General features: G+C 36.1%; 1 protein-coding gene across 1 annotated transcript; it reads right to left on the reverse strand.

The window, feature by feature from the left end:
• Positions 1 to 1,979: 1,979 nt before the first annotated feature.
• On the reverse strand, positions 1,980 to 18,131 carry LOC121370862 (signal recognition particle 14 kDa protein-like). Its single transcript, XM_041496370.1, has 5 exons — positions 18,092 to 18,131; positions 17,904 to 17,976; positions 9,934 to 10,040; positions 6,196 to 6,228; positions 1,980 to 3,699 (listed from the first exon to the last, which is right to left on the reverse strand). The coding sequence occupies exons 1-5, from the start codon at positions 18,110 to 18,112 to the stop codon at positions 3,607 to 3,609; spliced, it is 327 nt and encodes a 108-aa protein (XP_041352304.1). The 5' UTR covers positions 18,113 to 18,131; the 3' UTR covers positions 1,980 to 3,606.
• Positions 18,132 to 20,679: the final 2,548 nt, after the last annotated feature.

Below are 20,679 nucleotides of genomic sequence, written 5' to 3' on the forward strand. Positions count from 1 at the left end.
GCCCAGATAGCTGAGGTGTGTGTGCCCAGGACAGCATGCTTGAACCTTAAGTGGATATAAGCAAGAAAATAAGTTGGTATGAAATGGTGTAGAGAATTAAAGAAGCAGCGAATAGTGCAAAACTGAACTGGATTATCCTCTGAAGTGCACTTAGCTGGAATCTAGACATGTCATATAAAGACCACGTTTTGTATGGCATCTTCCTCCAAACCCAAGCTTTAAAAGTGGAAATAGGCATGTGATACCCATTAAAAATAAAAGCTTAAATGCTCTTATAAAAGATAACATTAAACAAACAAAAAAATAATTAAAATAAAAAATAAATCTAAAAAAAATAATGCGTACTTTAATAAAGGTCAGCTTTCATCATTTCAAATCCAATCTACCAATGTGAATTTAATGCAAGAATAAAAAAGAATGAGAAAAAAGGTAAACGAAAAAAAAAAAAAGAGCTGAAGTCAGTTGAAAGGATAAATTAAGACATCCTTGTAAAAGGTTTTAGAACAGACTCGGAAGGCATGTGAGCAAAATGAACATTATTACAGTCAATAAATAAAATACAGAATACCTCATGAACCAAAAGGTAGAATGTTTTTAAATTAAAAATGATACTTTGAAGACATACTTTATAGGGGCAGTCAAAAAGCTGCATAATGACTAACATAGTATTATTTTTTCCTGTGAAATTTAATTATACCTTGAATTTCATGTCTACAAACAATTATCTCCAACTAATTCATTACTATTTATATTATGTATTGTATTGCAAAATCCAGTAAAGGTTAACAAGTGACAGTTTTAAAAGTGGAATTTTATTTTCACACATACAAAGAACAGGTAATTTAATGTGGATGAAGAATTTCTGTTTAACTTTGTATTTTTCACAAGGATTCTCGAAAAAACCACACTTTATGCCAAGTGGCAATTCATTAAAATTATGATATTCTTATATTAATTATACAAAATATATGTGTGTGGGATCAATTAATTAATTAATTAATTAATTAAGGTTGTACTGTTATAAAACTTATTTACCACAAATACAAATAAACGTGAAATAAGACATGTTCAACTGCGAGAAAGCACCTTGAAACAATTCTTCAGAAAATTAATAAGCACCATGACCTTCATGTATATTAAAGACATGACACTTGCTTACAACAAAAACAAGTATGACATTAAATGCAATATAGTGAACAACAAAAGAAACATGATTATTTCAATATATATACTTTTTATGATACAACTAATTTACTAATTCTGTAAATAAACAGTCAAACTGAGCACGAGATGTTAACAAGACATTCATAATTATAATAAGACAGAAAAAATAGATGTATTTAAAGTGAATAATTATAAATAATGTAAAGAAAACTAAATTCATATTTGCATTTATTTTGTTTAAAATTGTGTAATGTTTATGATTGGATATAAATTAAACAAAAACCAAGACTACAGCAATTATATATTAAAGGACAAGTCATGATCACCATCAGTGTTAGGTGCACATTAAGTCAATACACTTTCTACGTCCGTTTGGACTAGGTCACCATTTTCGACATTTTTATAAAGATGTCATTTCTGCAACATAAGAGGAACTTTGCAAATGGCAGACATGCATTCACACTCAGACATTTACGTAGTATTACAAGAATACAGACATTAATTAATATATGTATATATATATAATTATATATAGTTGCATTAATCAAGGTTTGACCGGCCTCGGTGGCGTCATGGTTAGGCCATCTGTCTACAGGCTGGTAGGTACTGGGTTCTGATCCCATTCGAGGCATGGGATTTTTAATCCAGATACAGACTCCAAACCCTGAGTGAGTGCTCCGCAAGGCTCAATGGGTAGGTATAAACCATTTGTACCGACCAGTGATCCATAACTGGTTCAACAAAGGCCATGGTTTGTGCTATCCTGCCTGTGGGAAAGCACAAATAAAAGATCCCTTGCTGCCTGTCGTAAAAGAGGGTTTCCTCTAAAAAAAACAGTGTCAGAATGACCACATGTTTGACGTCCAATAGCCGATGATAAGATAAAAAATCAATGTGCTCTAGTGGCGTCAATAAATAAAACAAACTTTACTTTTTTTAATCAAGGTTTGAGAGTGACAGATATTCTGGGAGGTCTCTAGTCATTCAGAAGTTGGGAGTGAACCAAATTTTAGTAAAAAGTGACATGTAGTAAGAACAATATTATGTTGTGATTAATATTTATTGAAAGCCAATTGTAGAAGAAAGAAAACACAGTTCAATTGTTTTTTCAGTTATAATTATAGTACATATATTTAATAATCAACAATATTAATTTGAAAGTTGTTATCAGTATTCTTTGGCATTCAGAATCCTATTCAGAACACCTTGAAAAATGTATCAAATGGCATAATAATGTGCAGATGTCCACACAACACATATTTAAAGCGCCTAAAAATAGTCCAGTGCTTATACAGACTATACAGTCAAACCTGTGTTAAACAGCCACCAAAGAGAATATAAAAAAGTGGCCTTTAAATGCAGGTCACTGCTTAATACAGATCAGTTAATACAGTGACTATATTAAATGATTTGGGAGAATAATAATGTGGCCTTGTAACATACATGTAGGTGATTGCTCAGTGCAGTTGGCCACTAGCAGGTTTGCTGTAATACATTCATTTGTTTTTAGTAGGTAACAACATCTTGCTCAGCATTTCTGTAGAAGAATACCATATATAAGCAATACATGTTAGTGTACTTTTAAATAATATAGGTGCTCTTTTTAAATGCTGAACTCCCTATCAAGAAAAATCCTATCCCCCCATTTCCTTGTTCCTCTGTTCAGAAGACTGGAAACACCTTATTTTAACACCAGAAATTCTAATTTTTCTCGGGAGGATCATCCCCCACCACAACAAGATCAAGCCATCATATGCATTTATTTTAATTCCCCAAACCACTTAATTGACAATGGTGCCCCACTTTCAAATACACCTTGGGCCCTGTACTGTGTCCATAAATATTGTTAAATATTAATTTATTCATGATGAACTGCACTCCTCTAAGATGGAACAATAGAAATTTCACACAACTTAATTGCAGACAGCCTTCCATATATGTAGAATGCGTATACAAACGGTCAAGGGATTCTTTCACAAATACTGCATGTAAAATCTAATCATCTCTAATGTGAATAATAATTGTTAATTAGATGCCATTGCAAACCTTGATTAATTACAACATGTATATATTGTCAGAATACGACTAGAATTTTTTTTTCAAACATTCAGATAATTACAATAAAATGCGAAAAGATCCTCCGGAAAAACATATTTTTTAAAATTCATTATCCAAACATTTACACAGCATTATATATATATATTGGTGTTGTGAGTGCATGCTGTCCATTATACATGTTAAAACAACAAGCTTAAAAATATGAGCATCCATTTTTTCCCTATAAATTCAGTTAATATCCTCATCATTTACACCAGGTAGATAACCACTTTCATTAAGATTTATCATGATGGTGCTTTCACATCATAGAGAGCCTGTGATATGACGGTCTCATTCACAGTACATTAATTTACACAACCAATGATGGCCGTCTGCCAAAACCCATCACTGTGTAGCTTTGGCTTTCTTATCTCCCTTTGCCTTTCTGTCCTTTTTCTTGAGACCATCCATGTTGGCCTTTAACAAATTTGCATATGCCTGCAAAATAACAATAATAAATAATCAACAAATTCATCACTGCTATAAATTATTGAAATTAATGTTTATTAAACAAAGCATTCTGAGAGTACTGCTAAGACAATACATGTCGATCGCCTACCCGGCCCAACATAATTTTGTATCTACTAAGTAAAAAAAATGGGTAAATTGCCATGAAAGTAAAAAAATTATAGATCTGTAACAGTACATGATAAAGTTATATACAAAATTTTAGCTCAATATCTTGAGGATTTGTGAAAAAAATAGTCCAGAAAACTAATTTTTGTGTTTTCTAAGTTCAAAGGCCATTACTATCAAAAATGGATAAATCGCCATGAAAGGTAAACAGTACATGGTAAAGCTATGCACAGAAATTCAGCACAATATCTGAAGGCATTGTGAAAAAAAAAACATCCAAAAAACTACATGTGGGACAGACAGACAGACAGAGATGAAAGCTATAGTCTAAAATAAAATAGGAAGTAAGAAGATCTGACCTATGTTCAGCCAGCTATTTTTTGCTAAATCAGTAAATGTTTGTGAATTATATTTTGACTGGTTCCCAAAGAGGTCATTCTGCTGGATGCTGCATGCAGGGCTCAGCCTTAAAGACGGCAACAGCCATAGCTGCAATATTGATTGCCACAGATCAGGAACTACATGTATACCAATGGCAGTTGTGGGGTTTTTTTTACCACTGAATAAAAATTATTGCATTGGTTTGAATGGATAGTGTTTGGTTTTTAGTTTTATTTGTTGCAAAAGTTACTGGTTTAAAATTGCCATAGGTGAGCATTTTGACTGCGACAAAAGCCTTTCAAACTTGCCTTAGGTGACAATTTCTTATGTTCAAGCCCTGTTAATGTGAAGCATAAAAAGCAGTCTACCAGGCATTAGGAAGGAAGGAAATGTTTTATTTAACGACGCACTCAACACATTTTATTTACGGTTATATGGCGTCAGACATATGGTTAAGGACCACACAGATATCGAGAGAGGAAACCTGCTGTTGCCACCTCATGGGCTACTTTCTTCAATTGGCAGCAAGGGATCTTTTATATGCACCACCCCACAGACAGGGTAATACATACTACAGCCTTTCATATACCAATCGTGGTGCACTGGCTGGAACAAGAAATAGCCCAAAGGGCCCACCAAGGGGGATCGATCCCACATCGACCGCGCATCGAGCGTGCGCTGTACCACTGGGCTGCGTCCCACCCCTCTCCAAGCATTAGCAACCACCAGCTGGCTTAACTTGTAAAAATTAAAACTAAAGTCATATCTTTTGTTCTGCTTAATAATAGCAGCATATTTAAGTGGTCTAACCACACATAATTACAAAACAAGAACTGCAGGAATTAAATGTCTCACCTTCCAGTCACATTAAGATGAGTTTAAACTAGTTAGTACAAATTTTATTATCACTAAATTTTGCTTATTTTTACCTTTTTAAACAATTCTGACTAAAATATAGGTAAGATATTCTGCCGAAAATTTGGGTATGTTTGACCAAAACAAGGGTATGTTTGGCATTGGTGTTATCAAATGTTTTAACCTCATCCTTCCTTGATAGGGAAAACAATGAGGTTAATTAAAACTATATACTAGTGAAAAGAAATATGGGATCACACCAACAGTGAACACTAACAGAAAAAGAGTGACTGTTAGAAAATCCCTCATCCATAGTGTCAGGAAGGCTACTGTGTCAACAACATTCAATCCCACATTAGTCATTCAGTCCCACATTACTGACATTCAATTCCACACTGACATTCAGTCCCACATTACTGACATTCAGTCCCACATTACTGACATTCAATTCCACATTGACATTCAGTCCCACATTACTGACATTCGGTCCCACAATACTGACATTCTGTCCCACATTACTGACATTCAGTCCCACATTACTAACATTCAGTTCCACATTACTGACATTCGGTCCCACATTACTGACATTCGGTCCCACATTATTTACATCCAGTCCAACATTACTGACATTCGGTCCCACATTATTTACATCCAGTCCAACATTACTGACATTCACTCCCACATTACTGACATTCAATTCCACATTACTGACATTCAGTCCCACAGTACTGACATTCAATTCCACATTACATTAATTTATTCCCACATTACTGACATTCAGTCAAACATTACTGACATCCAGTCTCACATTACTGATATTCAGTCCCACATTACTGATATTCAGTTCCACATTACATTAATTTATTCCCAAATCTCATCTTTGTATTATACACAGACATACGACTTCAATAGTGAAATAAATTTCATCTATAGTAACAAGTAACCCCTTATTTTTTTTAGGTTAGGCACATTCAGAACAAGCTGTTATAGGCGCAGTCGACTTCAGTCGGCTCCTCCATCCAAGACAGCCTTATTCTTTTTTTCTCTCAGTATAATATATAACTGCATTTTGCATTAGAAAAAGAATTACATGTTAAAAAATTAAAAATTATAAAATCTCACCATCTGAAATTTATTAACATCCCGTTGATTAACCTGAAAAAAAGTATTTTAAAAAATGCCATTAATGTGTGTCATTGAAAATAATTTCTTACAGTGAGCAAAACATTCCTGTCATCAATCTAATTATTATAGCAACACTCTTTTCTGCTTAGATACCATAGGCTTTTTTCAGTGTTGAGATTTAAAAAACCCCAAAAACATCAGTATAACTGTATTTGTGTATAGGAATAAAACCGGACTAGCTCTGTGTGTGCAGAACATTTCGTCAACTTATCTATTAAACTTCTAAAATTGCAGAAACCCGGTCATTTTCGAATAAAATATCAATTATATAAAATAATTTTGCCAATTTAAAACAAACATTTTCCATGTTTTTTTTAATTAAACAAATTGATGAATGTGGCAAGTGCCAGAGCTAGTCCTAAAAACAAAACTACTCAACTGTAAAATGGACAGATTTAGTCTGTCAAATTACTGCATGCATGTACTATATAATTATGCCAAATTTGTGCAGGTTTGTTTCTCATGACATGGCTTTAGATTTCAATAATCTGGGCACAATGGGGACGTTTGTATTTTCTGAGTGCAAGAAGGTCGGTTTAGTTCAGTACTGACATTAACAGCTAAGCAGCATTGTATTCAAATTATTTTAACCTGTCAACCTTTCCAATTTATGTGGGAGTCTCCCAGAATCTGGACCTTTTTCAGCATCTCTTGAGCAAGCAATAAATATCCTGAGAAAGTCAATTTTTTTTTTAAAAACATGTTTTTTTTACCATGGGTTTTGTGAAATACATACAGGGAAATGTTTCTCAATGAAAAATCAAAAAAATTGCAAAATTTTAATTACCGTTTATGAATGGGAAATTGTGGGATAAAACCATGTCATCAATGATTTAGCCGCCAATCTAGATGCCATTAAAAGTGTGAAAATGGCACCAAAATGTTCAGCAAAAGAATAAATTATAATATTTGTTCAATAAACCAAATCTCCTGGGTTTTTTTACCAAATCTCTTTCTTTTTCAATACAAATGTCCTGCTTTTTTAAAATAAAGGTTGACAGGTCTAATTACAGTGGTTTTGAGGTGAAATTTGAGCAGGAATATTTTGGGCATATGTATTTTGGGCACAACATTTATCGACTCGCAAACAATGTCTGCGATACTGAGATAACCATGACAATCATATTTAAGGTGCATTATCAAAGCTGCAAATGCCAAATTTAAAAACAAATTAAACATTTACATACATGTATTTGTGATAAGCAACTAAAAGTTAATCAATCCCACATTGATATATATTATTTGCATAATGAATTCAAGGATATGAAAAAACCCACAAGTACTGTGTTATCACTCGGCGTAAATACATATAGTATTTTCCTAGTGTTTTCCCTAGAAATTCGTAACTTTAGGAATATTAGACAAAACACTTTGGTGGCATTTTCACTATGTTCAGGGCACTTTATTTTTTCTCATTAAAGACAAAAACATTAATTGATGTGCTTGCTTTAAAAAGTGAATGGTAAAATATATAACATGCATATTTTATTACCGTAATTAATAATAGTATTAATACATTTTCTGAGAGTTTTATAAAGGCAATTTTTGTATTAATTGTTGAAAAAGGCAAGTTTAATCTCAGGACAGCCTGATACTGATTAAGGCAAGATTGTGCTAGGCTACTGAGTCATGTTGCCCACACCATGTTAAAACATGTTAGGGAAAACACTATTAATTCCTTGATGATCCTTGGCAAAAAAAAAATATAGTACACAGAAATTCTTCATCACATATCTATTAAAATGACAGCCAGTTCTCTGTCAATATGGAGATGCAATTCAATAAGGGTTTGTTTGTTTAACCACACCACAAGAGCACATTGATTAATCAATTATCAGCTATTATTATTAAACACACATAGTTATCACAGGAAACTCGCTACATTAGCTCTAATGCAGCAAAGGATCTTTTGTATGCACTTTCCCACAAACAGGAAAACACATACCACAGCCTTTGACTAGTTGTGGTGCACTGGTTGGAATAAGAAAAAAACAATGAGTGGAATTGATCCACTGAGGTAGTTCGATCCTGCGATGCAAGGACCTCTAGTGAGCACTCAACCAACAGCTAAATCCCACGTTGAGATGCATTTCAACAGCAAACAGTGATGTCTTCTGTCCCAAGACAAGACACTGACCATGCTAGAGACCGGGCTTGGGATGAACATGCATGAAACTTTAATAGGATATGGACATGTTAACAGAGTACAAGACCAGGACTAGTGATGTCATATTATTTACCTATTGGTCATTCTTACTGAATAAAGTTTGCAATAATATTAATTTAAAACATAGAAGATTTATTTATTGAAGAACTGAACATTATATTTTTGATGTTCTATACGATGATAAACACCAAAACCGTTTTACACATTGTATGAATGGCGTAGCACGTTGTAAATGTTTTGGTGTTTATCATTGTATGAACGTCAAAAATAAAACGTTCAATTCTTAGAATTCCAAATGCATTAATATTTCCATTATAAAAAAATACATGTATATTAAAAAACCCAATCGAACCCAATCCACAATATACAAATAAGGGAATTCTTTTAGAAAGTTACATTTGTGTTTTTTTCGTCAAATCTCTGATTTAGTATATTGATTTACATAAGGTTTTATACATTTTAATTTTCTGAATCAAATGTGGATAGTGTTATAAAATTTAAAATAACTGAAGATCTATTTGAAGCATACACCCGAATCCCTATAAACTTTGCTTTGCTCCCTCAATCTCAGTTACGCCTACCCAACCCACCCACCCTGTAGATGTCTACTTGCTTCCGCCATGCCTGATAAAGCATGTAAACCATCAACAATAAGAAATGTCTTCAAAGTGGTAGTCAATCTAAGGGCAATAACTCCCATCAAAATAGTACCCTCAGAAACAAATAAATATTCATTACCATTAGTGTGTGTATGATTACAACACTAAACATGAAACATTGAAATGTATATCATAACTTTACAAGTTCTGTCAACGAAGGAAATGTTTTATTTAAAGATGCACTCAACACATTATATTTAAGGTTATATGGTGTCGGACATATGGTTAAGGACCACATAGATATTGAGAGAGTAAACCTGCTGTCTCCAGTTCATTGGCTACTCTTTTCGATTAGCAGCAAGGGATCTTTTATATGCACCATCCCACAGTTGAATAGTACATACGACAGCCTTTGTTATACCAGTTGTGGAGAACTGGCTGGAACGAGAAATAGCCAAATGGACACACCAACGGGGATCAATCCTAGACCGACTGTGCATCAGCCGAGCGCTGTACCACTGAGCTATGTCCCGCCCTTCTGACAACAAGGGCATAAATTAAATAACTAAGAAAAAAAATTGCCATGAAATGAAAATAGTGTTTATAATATGAATATTGTGACTCACATGTCTAGATATATACATGTATGTATTTTGTATGTAGCACAGGGAGACCCACATTTATCAATACACCTCTGAAGAACTCAGTATTCAGCTAATCAGATTTTGCATGCATCAAAGGCAGTCAATTCTCAATAACTGTTTGATAAGAATATACACTTCTGATTTCAGAGAATTAATGAAAGCAAAATTATTTACAGTTTAAGCCCTACAGGTATCTGAATTTAGTCAAAAGTGAATAAAATGTAGTTCGCTATGAGTATGTATGTGTGTAGTCTAAAATACTTACCACAGTACTGATCTTTTTGTTACCTAAGCTAGCACGTATTAAACACTTGCAATCATGGGTATCTGGTACCTGACCACTACGAGGTTTCGGCTTCGTTCTGCCATCATCTAAAAAACAAAATTAATACTACATTTGTATTTCTACTGCTTGAAATTTAGACTGCTGTGAGTTTGTTGCCAAATATTGTATTGTTTCCGACCAACAGTGCCTTTTAGATGGCCAAAGTGAATTTACAAATACATTTTCTCATTCAAAATATTGGTCTCTGTACATTCAGTGTTTGTAGCATGAGGCCATCCCAAACTGGATTTTACCTTCCAATAATTTGGTATATACAGTATAACCTCGATTTAACGCCAACCAATGTTCCAAAATAATTTTGGCGTTATATCGAGTTGGCGGTATAGTGAGGGTGCCTTGGGTTTACTACCAAACTTTTTTTTTTTTTTTTTAATTGCTGAATGTCAAGCTTTAAATCCATTCTGCTGTAATAAAATGCGTTACCGGTGTCGTCGCATTTATGCCAAAGCTAAATAGCAACTTAACATGAGGCCATGGTCGAAATATGCTTGAGCATAATAAAACTTACCTAAAGTTTGTTTATTAATTAAACTTGAGTCGTTGTTGCCAGCACTTCAAAGACCCAACAGAACAATCCGTGATTGAAATAATGAATCTAATGCACCCCTCTGTCACATGATCACTATAGCGGCTGTTCTTTCTATACCGAGTGTTGATTGGACACAAACACCGTGCCTGCCTAAACAATTCTAGCACTTACATCCGTTAATTGCTACACAATAAACAAAAACAGATTCAGTGTGTACTGCCAGTGTACAACGGAGTTAGGATTTCCCCATTCAACAGATCGCTAGTAATTATGTCACTATAATCAACTTTGTGACCAGACCATTGGCGGCAAAATCGAGGGAATTATAATGGCTAAATGGAGTTCGGTTCAAAAACGTTGATGGCGGATACCGAGGGTGGCATTATATCGAGGGAAATAAACATAAATGAAAACGGTACTTTAAAGAAAGTTGGCGGTATGCGAGGTTGGCGTTAAATCGGGGGGCAATAAATCGAGGGTACACTGTATGTTTTGAAAAAAAATTATAATAAAAAACATGTAATATAATATTAAAATATATATACACACATTTTAGGCAAGTGCTACAAACATTATGACAATGAAAAGCACACTGAATATACAGACACTAATATTCTAAAAATTAAAATGTATTTCAAATATGCACTTTTAGTAGTCATTCAAAATGCTACGTTAAGTTTTTCCTAGCATGACGTCTTGCAGTGAAACTTGTTGGACACCATCTTTTGTAATGGTGCTTGTAAACTGCTAAATGCTACCAACTGGGCATAGAAGAAATACTGGTGGGGAAAGTAAGAGAGCAGGACCCATATTCACAAAATATCGTAAGCCTAGTTTTACACGTAAACGTAAATCTACGACTGAAGAGCTATTCACGAAACAACGAAAACGTAAGTTACGTGTAAAGTTGGACGTAAATATAAGAGTGCCTCAGGTTCCAACTACCGCTGCACGTAAGTTGTGTACATATAATAAATCAAGCACGATCGCCGTTATTTACTATTATTTACGGAAACTAGCAGTATTTCCAATAAATTAAGCAGTTTGCGATGGCGAACGCCCACGGATTGAACATATTTTTGTTCGTGATCGAACGGATGTTTTCGACACGGCCAATTTCTCCTGAGTTATCTTTTCCTTTTTAAGAAATGTCCTCAAGTTCGTACCAAAACGCGGATCCCTACCAATACCAAAATGCCATGGTTCACTGTTCGCTATGTTATTGTTAGCAGACGACAAACAAAATTGCGTTTTGCGCATTTGTTATTTACCCGGTAGCCATCGTTTCTAATGTGTTTTTATTAATTACTCCAGTGAGAATGTTAAATCGTAGATTTACGTCCAACTAAGTTACGTTTACATTTACGACCATCTTTGAGAATAAGGTGCTTCTTGCACGTAAACGTAAATCTACGGCACACGTAAGTGCTAGTCGTAGACGTAAATTTACACTTTTTTGTGAATATGGGTCTCTAAAAATTGCAAGAATGATACTAATCCATTTTTCATTTACACATTAAATTTAGAACATCATTTACATTAAATTAAATGCATAACCAGGCCTCAAACTTAATGACGGCACCGACGGCAATTGCTGTCACTAAGATATAAATTGCTGTAGACAGAGAGCATTACTGATGGTACTTTTGTGCTATCGGTAAAACTCCTCAACATTGGCAAAATATGTACACCAGGACCCATATTCACAAAATATCGTAAGCCTAGTTTTACACGTAAACGTAAATCTACGACTGAAGAGCTATTCACGAAACAACGAAAACTTAAGTTACGTGTAAAGTTGGACGTAAATATAAGAGTGCCTCAGGTTGCAACTAACGTAGCCCGAGTACTCTGACTGTAAGAGAGCTAGACGGACATTTGGACATAAACACGCTCTCATTACAGTCAGAGACCAACCTATGTCTTTTTTTGGCAATTCCTGACTACCAAACGGTAGGCAACGAGTCCCGCTCTAATACCACAACAATCCTATGTTTGACGTCAAATACCGTTACATCAATCATTTTCGAGTTAAGTGATACAAAAAAAATCCACATATTAATCACTAATACACATACTACAGAAAGAAACCCGACAGCACCCACATTCAGCTACGCTTCGTGACACTCCGTCGCAACAATTGCAAAGCTCGGCGATCTATTTCGAGACGTAGACCACGTGATCGCGCACTGGGCGATTCCGCCTTGTGCAGCAGTTACAGGGGCCGTCTCATATCAAGCGAAGTTACAACATGGAAGAGTTGGCTAATGCCGTTTTGGATGAATTTGGATTTCATTACGTCATTAAACCAAAACAATTACACATTATTGATTCCATTTTGAATTTGAAGGATACATTTGGGGTGTTATCGACAGGATACGGCAAAAGTATGTGCTACGTACTGCCTCCTCTTATGAGATGACCCCTGTAACTGCTGCACAAGGCGGAATCGCCCAGTCTCGAAATAGATCGCCGAGCTTTGCAATTGTTGCGACGGAGTGTCACGAAGCATAGCTGAATGTGGGTGCTGTCGGGTTTCTTTCTGTAGTATGTGTATTAGTGATTAATATGTGGATTTTTTTGTATCACTTAACTCGAAAATGATTGATGTAAAGGTATTTGACGTCAAACATAGGATTGTTGTGGTATTAGAGCGGGACTCGTTGCCTACCGTTTGGTAGTCAGGAATTGCCAAAAAAAGACATAGGTTGGTCTCTGACTGTAATGAGAGCGTGTTTATGTCCAAATGTCCGTCTAGCTCTCTTACAGTCAGAGAGCTCGGGCTACAACTAACGCTGCACGTAAGTTGTGTACATATAATAAATCAAGCACGATCGCCGTTATTTACTATTATTTACTATTATTTACGGAAACTAGCAGTATTTCCAATAAATGAAGCAGTTTGCGATGGCGAACGCCACGGATTGAACATATTTTTGTTCGTGATCGAACGGATGGTTTCGACTCGGCCAATTTCTCCTGAGTTATCTTTTCCTTTTTAAGAAATGTCCTCAAGTTCGTACCAAAACGCGGATCCCCACCAATACCAAAATGCCATGGTTCACTGTTCGCAATGTTATTGTTAGCAAACGACAAACAAAATTGCGTTTTGCGCATTTGTTATTTACCCGGTAGCCATCGTTTCTAATGTGTTTTTATTAATTACTCCAGTGAGAGTGTTAAATCGTAGATTTACGTCCAACTAAGTTACGTTTACATTTACGACCATCTTTGAGAATAAGGTGCTTCTTGCACGTAAACGTAAATCTACGGCAGACGTAAGTGCTAGTCGTAGACGTAAATTTACACTTTTTTGTGAATATGGGTCCTGGTGTACATAATCTGCCAACATTTAAAATTTTCACATATGAAATAACCCTTTAGTCATATTTATTTTTTGCAAATGTCACTTAAAAAACCCCTGCAATAGGCAGGCTCAAAATTGCCATCGGTCGGCTGTTTCACCCATGGCAGTTCTTTTAAAAATTACTGTGGGAGACCAATTCTTAAGTTCTAGCCCTGCATAACTCATGGTTTACGGCACTTTTCAATTCGAAAAGGCTCGAGAAAGCAGCAAAACGTGGTATTTGGGTATAGAAGGAAGGAAACTTTTTAATGATGCACTCAACACATTTTAATTACAGTTATATGGTGTCAGATGTATGGTTATGGATCATGCAGATATTGAGAGAGGAAACCTGCTGTCACCACTTTATACTCATACCCAAAAAAGTACCACTAGAGCACATTGATTTTTTATCTTATCGGCTATTGGACATATGGTCATTCTGACAGGTTTTTTTTTAGAGGAAACCCGCTGTCGCCACATATGCTACTCTTTTACAACAGGCAGCAAGGGATCTTTTATATGCACTTACCATAGGCAGGATAGCACAAACCATGGCCTTTGATGAACCAGTTATGAATCACTGGTCGGTGCAAGTGGTTGACACCTACCCATTGAGCCTTGTGAAGCACTCACTCAGGTTTAAAAGTCGGTATCTGGATTAAAAATCCCATGCCTGGACTGGGATCTGAACCCAGTACCTACCAGCCTGTAGACTGATGACCTAACCACGACGCCACCAAAATTATTTTTTTCTTACACACCTGTGTACATAAAAGATGACCCACTGTAGATCAACTTAGTCTCCAACACATGGCTGTTACAAGGTCATGACCCAAGTGTCACAAGTAACCATAAACATACATATTTTCAACCTAATGCAGGGCTTCTAAATTATGGTAGCCCCACTCCCATGGCTAGTGATGTTGAGCTAGTAAATTACTGCTATTGCCATGCCCAATGGCTAGTGAAATTGTGTGGGTCAAATGTTGCAGTAAGTCTATTTTGTAAATTTGAATATCCTTCCCCCCTTCCCACAAATGTTAGTGTTTTTAAGCTATATCTCACTCTTTAGGAGACATATCAGGGCTCAAAGTTTGAAAAATGTTTTAGGAGCACTGTGCTCCTAACATTATAATTTTAGGCGCACAGTTACATATTTTAGGAGCACTGGGGAATAACTTTGGAGCACCGATGAATATTCATAGGGGCATCCATAAAGTACATAGTTCCTGGAAGAAGGTGGTGGTGGTCATCATGTACAAAATGTATACAGGGGCACTGGCGTAGGAAGCGCTGGGGGGGGGGGGGGGGGGGGGGGGGGGGGGCGGGCAGATTAGTGTAAAAGTGTGTAAATATAAGTATGCCCCCCCACCCCACCCCCCACGCACTTTTTGGCACCTTCCTACGCCACTGAGGGAGGAGTGTTTCCGAGTGAGAGATTTTTCAAACTGGTAAAGAGAGCAATTTTGAGTAAAGATTAAACATATAATCCATAATAAAGATGAAAAAAAAACACCTATCTGGAAACAAATTATGGGGGGACCAAAACATGTCCCCACCACCCCCGCAGGCTCCCAACTCCGACTCCCCAGATCATCAATGAATACTATAGTAGTTAATTGTAACTTAAGCTGTAGAAGAATGTAATGATTATAGTTCTACCAGTACTTCTTAATAGCTAATTTATTATTTGATATTAATGATATAAAACATCACAATAGAAACCTGAGTAAATACAAGTTTATTAACAACAAAGCTTCCACGACCATCAGAATGACGGTAACTGTAATAGTTTTCTCCTTCACCTTCTACAACGGTCACATGATGCCGAATTATAAATACTGGCCAATCATCAGTCGCCAATCGATGAAAAGTACAGGTATCTGGGTCAGAACTTTCCAGATATTGACGTGATGATCAGATCGTATGTAGACATTACAGTCCAGGTTTTGCGTTAAAATTAAAGTAAATGTAACAATGCCACATGCATTGTGTTACACTTGCTTTTAAACTAAAGGTCTTTAAAATCGTTAATGTGTTTAAAAGTCGACTTGCAAATGGAGCCATGTAGAAAATATGGCCTATTTGTAAGAAATGTCTTGAACCGCGTTACTGTGATTTTGCAGTCGTTTGGCGTTATTTCGTTTCCAATTATTATTAACAGTTATCAGACGAGTATCCTAATAAAACCGATTAAATCGTTACACATAATTATAATTTTATTCAAACTGAGTTGATATCCTATTTAAGGTACATCTCAAATTTTAAAATTACTGCTTAAAAAATATTTTCAGCAAAAGCTGTTTCTTTTCAACCTTAGCATAGTAGGCAAAGTGTGGTATTTTTCTCAGAACTGCGACAAAGCATTATCATTCTGTTGTGAATCATGTGCAGATTAACAAAACATTGGGTCACTTGGCTATAACTTAAGACTACGAATTACATAGTATGCGTCAATGCAGTGGCCACTTTCCAACCAGCAAACTAGTTATTTAGTTTGGTCACACTCGTGCGACTTGGTAGTAATTTTTGGTCACACTCGTGAAAAATCCAGTCGCATATGCGACCAGTTGGTCGAGAATTTTGAGCGCTGCATATATCCGATTTTTACTATTATAGTATTATTTAGTAAAATTGTATCAACTTAAAGAAAAATAGGGCCAGTGAATTTTTAATTGTGGATAGTACATTTTTTAAACTGATCACTGATCCCATGGCTAGTGGATTTTATAAAAATTCTAGAAGCCCTGCTAATGTTCAATTTTTGTGTCCGTTAAACTATATTACATGTATATTACCAGTAATATAAATTATATTTTCAGGGTGTGTAAAAAATTTAATGCAATGAACTATACACTTGGCCTGTTGTAGTTTATCAAGATTAAACTTGAGTCAATGAATTGTTTATTGTCATAGCTCACTTGGTCCTGTGTCCCTGTATGTTGCGCCAGTATATTAATTGAACGTGTTTATTAACATTATTTCGTTTTAAATTCAAGTACGGTTTTTTGCATGTTTTCGTTTTCGTGAACAATCCTGTTTTTGAGTATCCTCTCTCTTCATATAAAACTTCGTCTGGAAAACATAGATGTTGTCCTTATTGGCGTGGTGGCAGCGTTTGTAATCTATGCCTTTGAAGATTTCAACACAAAGAAATCGATGTTATCAACATCTTTGACCTTTTCACATTACACAAAGTATTCAACAGAACATTGTCAAAATTTCAAGCACATGTATTAACAGTAGCATTCCTGTTGTCGAGGTAAACACGACCTTGTAACTTCTGCTGCGGTTATTTGTGACAAACTGTTAAATCTAACTAACTTACTGACATTTTATATTAATCATGGCTAATAGTAGATCCCCCAAACAATGGCAGCTCACTAAAAATGAGACCATTAATTCATTTGAAAACTGGAAACAAAACTTAATGTATAGATAGATGTTGTCCTTATTGGCGTTGGACAGGGTTTTTACTTTGGTGCCAGACTGTATCCTCGAGTAACCAGCCTATTAATGGAAAAAGGTTTATACACACGCACACTGTAATGTTTTACCTTGTTCAATTTATTATAAAAATCAAGCAACAGCGACAGCGGGTTTTCTCCCTCAATATCTGTGTAGTTCTTAGCCATATAACCGTAAATAAAATGCGGTGAACTCGTATGGAAACTAACTCATATGAACGGAAAACTTGTATGGAAAACAAACTCACTTTTTCTCATAACTAAAATACACTGTCAACCACTTGTATCATAATTCGGTAGGACTTTCCTTTGGCACTGTCACGTAGCGTAGGCTATAATAAAGAACATTATAAATACTTATCATAGAGTTAGGGTTAAGGTTAAGGTTAGGGTTAGTGACAGTGCCAAAGGAAAGTCCTTCCATAAATATTAGTTACTTAACTAATTGGTCTAGTGTTGTATACATGTATAACACACTATTTGTTATTGATATCTATTGTCGAATTCACATTTATTTTTTGACCAGAAAGAAAACATTCCTTACATCGTTTCATACAGAGAAGAACAGAGCCAGACGACTTCCCCTTCTGGAACAGTTTTGTGAGCTCTGTGAGAAACTGAAAATTATAAAAATACGAAAAATTAAAACCTTATATTGCATAATAAAGAAAATCATTCAACATTGTTCTCTCTTTCAAAGTAATTTAGTTATAAATTATAAATAAAACGTACGGAGTCATTTTCGAGCAACATGTTGCCACAACACCGGAAGTTCGTAATTCTTTAACTGTAGAGAAAGGAAAGCACTTGACAAAATAAAACATGAAATCCGTCCGAAACGAATTTGAAAATATTACACATAATGCTCACTACCTCAAACCCAAAATAATTTTATTATTTACTTCTCTGGCGTAGCCGGGGATGAGGGACATTGGAACGCAACTTATTTTAGCCCATCACTTTCTATATTTGGATGTCGTCCATTAAAACGTTCTTTTAAAGGGACATACCCTTGTTTCAGTTAACCCATGAAAATTAACACTAAGTTCAGTTAATCTACAAACCTGAAACATATTTGGATAAAGTTACATTGGAGTGAAACATGAGTTTGTGACTTTGAAATGGTGAAATATCCTCTAAAACGGACTAAAACTCGACTCCATAACTGTTTCTTCTCAGACGCATGTGCGTTTTTTTTAAAATATGAGAAATGCATTTTGTGATATTAAAACCACCAGGATGACCAAAAACACTTCGAATGTACGGAAACTTTTTTACAGATTTTTTTTTTTTGTAACTGGCCCTTCACCTCCCACACACACACCAGTCCAGGAGAAAATCTTCACATTTGGGCAAAAACAATACAGAAATTCGAGCAAAATGAGCTGGCCTGATCACTTTTCACCAGTGGTAAATTCTACCCATAAAAGTAGTTGTAATCCATGTAAAAATGCATAGTGATTCATTTGCAATCCTAATGTAGCTGTTTGACAGTAATGCTAATATTAATAAACGTTGTAATCCAGATTCGGGGCCCTTTTGTTTAATTCGGGCAAAATTCGGCCTACCTCCCTATGAAAATGGGAGCCCGTCCGTCTATGGCAGTGACCGGGTCGATTCCAATTAATACAATTTGTACGTCAGATTCGGACTATGTTCCACCTGCGGCGGGACGTAGCTCAGTGGTGAAACGCTTGTTTGACGTCTAAGAGGGTCTGGAGGTATGCTCCCCCGTGAAAATGTTAAAATTGGATGGCTTTAAATGCGATTTCTTGCCATCTGAATCACAAAAGTATAGCCATTTATTTAAATAATAATAATAAAAAAATAATAATATAAAAAATAACAACAACAATATGTTTTTTGGGTTTTTTTTTTAAACGTGGTTCAATTCTTTGTATCTGAATCGCAAAATTAGCCATTTTCAGACAGTGACAGTTGCTCTTTTGGAGTTTTATAATCAAAGAATTATTCTTAGAAGAGTTAAATAATAACTTTAAATCGTGATTTTTATAGCGTTGACCGCTATCAATGGGACGGTTACCACGGGCGTAGGAAGGTGCCAAAAAGTGTGTGCGGGGCAAGGGGCGAGGGGTGCGCACACACGAACACATACCTATCTATATCTATATCTACATGTATTATATGTGTATATATGTATATATGTATGTATGTATGTATCTGTATCTATATCTGTATCTATATATTGTATGTACATGTATGTCGAGGTTGACCGTTACATACATAGATATTAACGCACTGGCGCAGGGGATAATTAAATCCTTGCTGGCCTTACAAATTTTCCCATGCCGTTGCTGAGACTCGAACCGGTGGCAACGAATCGCCCGCAAATTGCGAGACTAACCGCGATACGCTCTGAGCTATCGAAGCATCCATATAAAGGAAGTTCTTTCACTCGACCACATGCATGGGGCCTGCAATCTATTATGTATGTATGTATGTATGTATGTATGTATAATTATATATAAACCATCGCTGCTGTAACAAATGGGGGGGGGGGGGGGGGGGCACATTCCCCCACCACCACCACCACCAGCCTTCCTACGCCAGTGGTTATACCGGTGTGTTTCATTGCAAGCGTTTTGTTTCTGTGACTTTTTATGCATGGAAGGGAAACGTCAACTGGAAGGAGACAGCAGGTGCGAGTGCAGGCGAGGGGGGTTCGTGGGTCGAACTCCCCCCTGCTCAAGTACTTTTTTTTTTTTTTCAATACATACTCGACCCTCCCCCTACCAATAAACTTCGCTCACCAGTCTAGACCCCCCCCCCCCCTGCCGCCCCTTGCTAAAATTCACACATGGCGGTTCTATATTTTGCGCAGTAGTTCTAACTTAAGGAGGAGAAAGGATTGATGACGCACCACTCAACACAATTTATTATGGCTATATATAAATATTGACGTCGGATGTTATGGTTAGAACGGGGCGGGACGTAGCCCAATGGTAAAGCGCTCGCTTGATGCGCGGTCGGTTTGGGATCGATCTCCGTCTGTGGGCCCATTGGGCTATTTTTCGCTCCAGGCAGTGCACCACGACTGGTACATCAAAGGCTGTCTATGGGATGGTGCATATAAAAGATCCTTTGCTGCTAATCGAAAAGAGTAGCCCACGAAGTGGCGACAGCGGGTTTTCTCCCTCAATATCTGTGTGGTCCTTAGCCATATAACCGTAAATAAAATGTGTCGAGTGCGTCGTTAAATAAAACATTTCCTGCCTTATGGTTAGAACACACAAAGATAATAAGTGGGGAAACCCGTTGTCGGCATACTTTCTACCAAAAACAAAACCCCAACAAAATTG

This window comes from Gigantopelta aegis, chromosome 4 (genome assembly GCF_016097555.1).
Source record: "Gigantopelta aegis isolate Gae_Host chromosome 4, Gae_host_genome, whole genome shotgun sequence".
NCBI lineage: Eukaryota > Metazoa > Mollusca > Gastropoda > Neomphalida > Peltospiridae > Gigantopelta > Gigantopelta aegis.

Coding starts and splice junctions, on each gene's coding strand:
- LOC121370862 (XM_041496370.1), bottom strand. CDS start 18,112: ATGTTGCTCGAAAATGACTCC. Junction 17,977..18,091: donor TGTTGCTCGAAAATGACTCC/GTACGTTTTATT, acceptor TATAATTTTCAG/TTTCTCACAGAGCTCACAAA. Junction 3,700..6,195: donor ATGTTAATAAATTTCAGATG/GTGAGATTTTAT, acceptor GTTATTTTGCAG/GCATATGCAAATTTGTTAAA.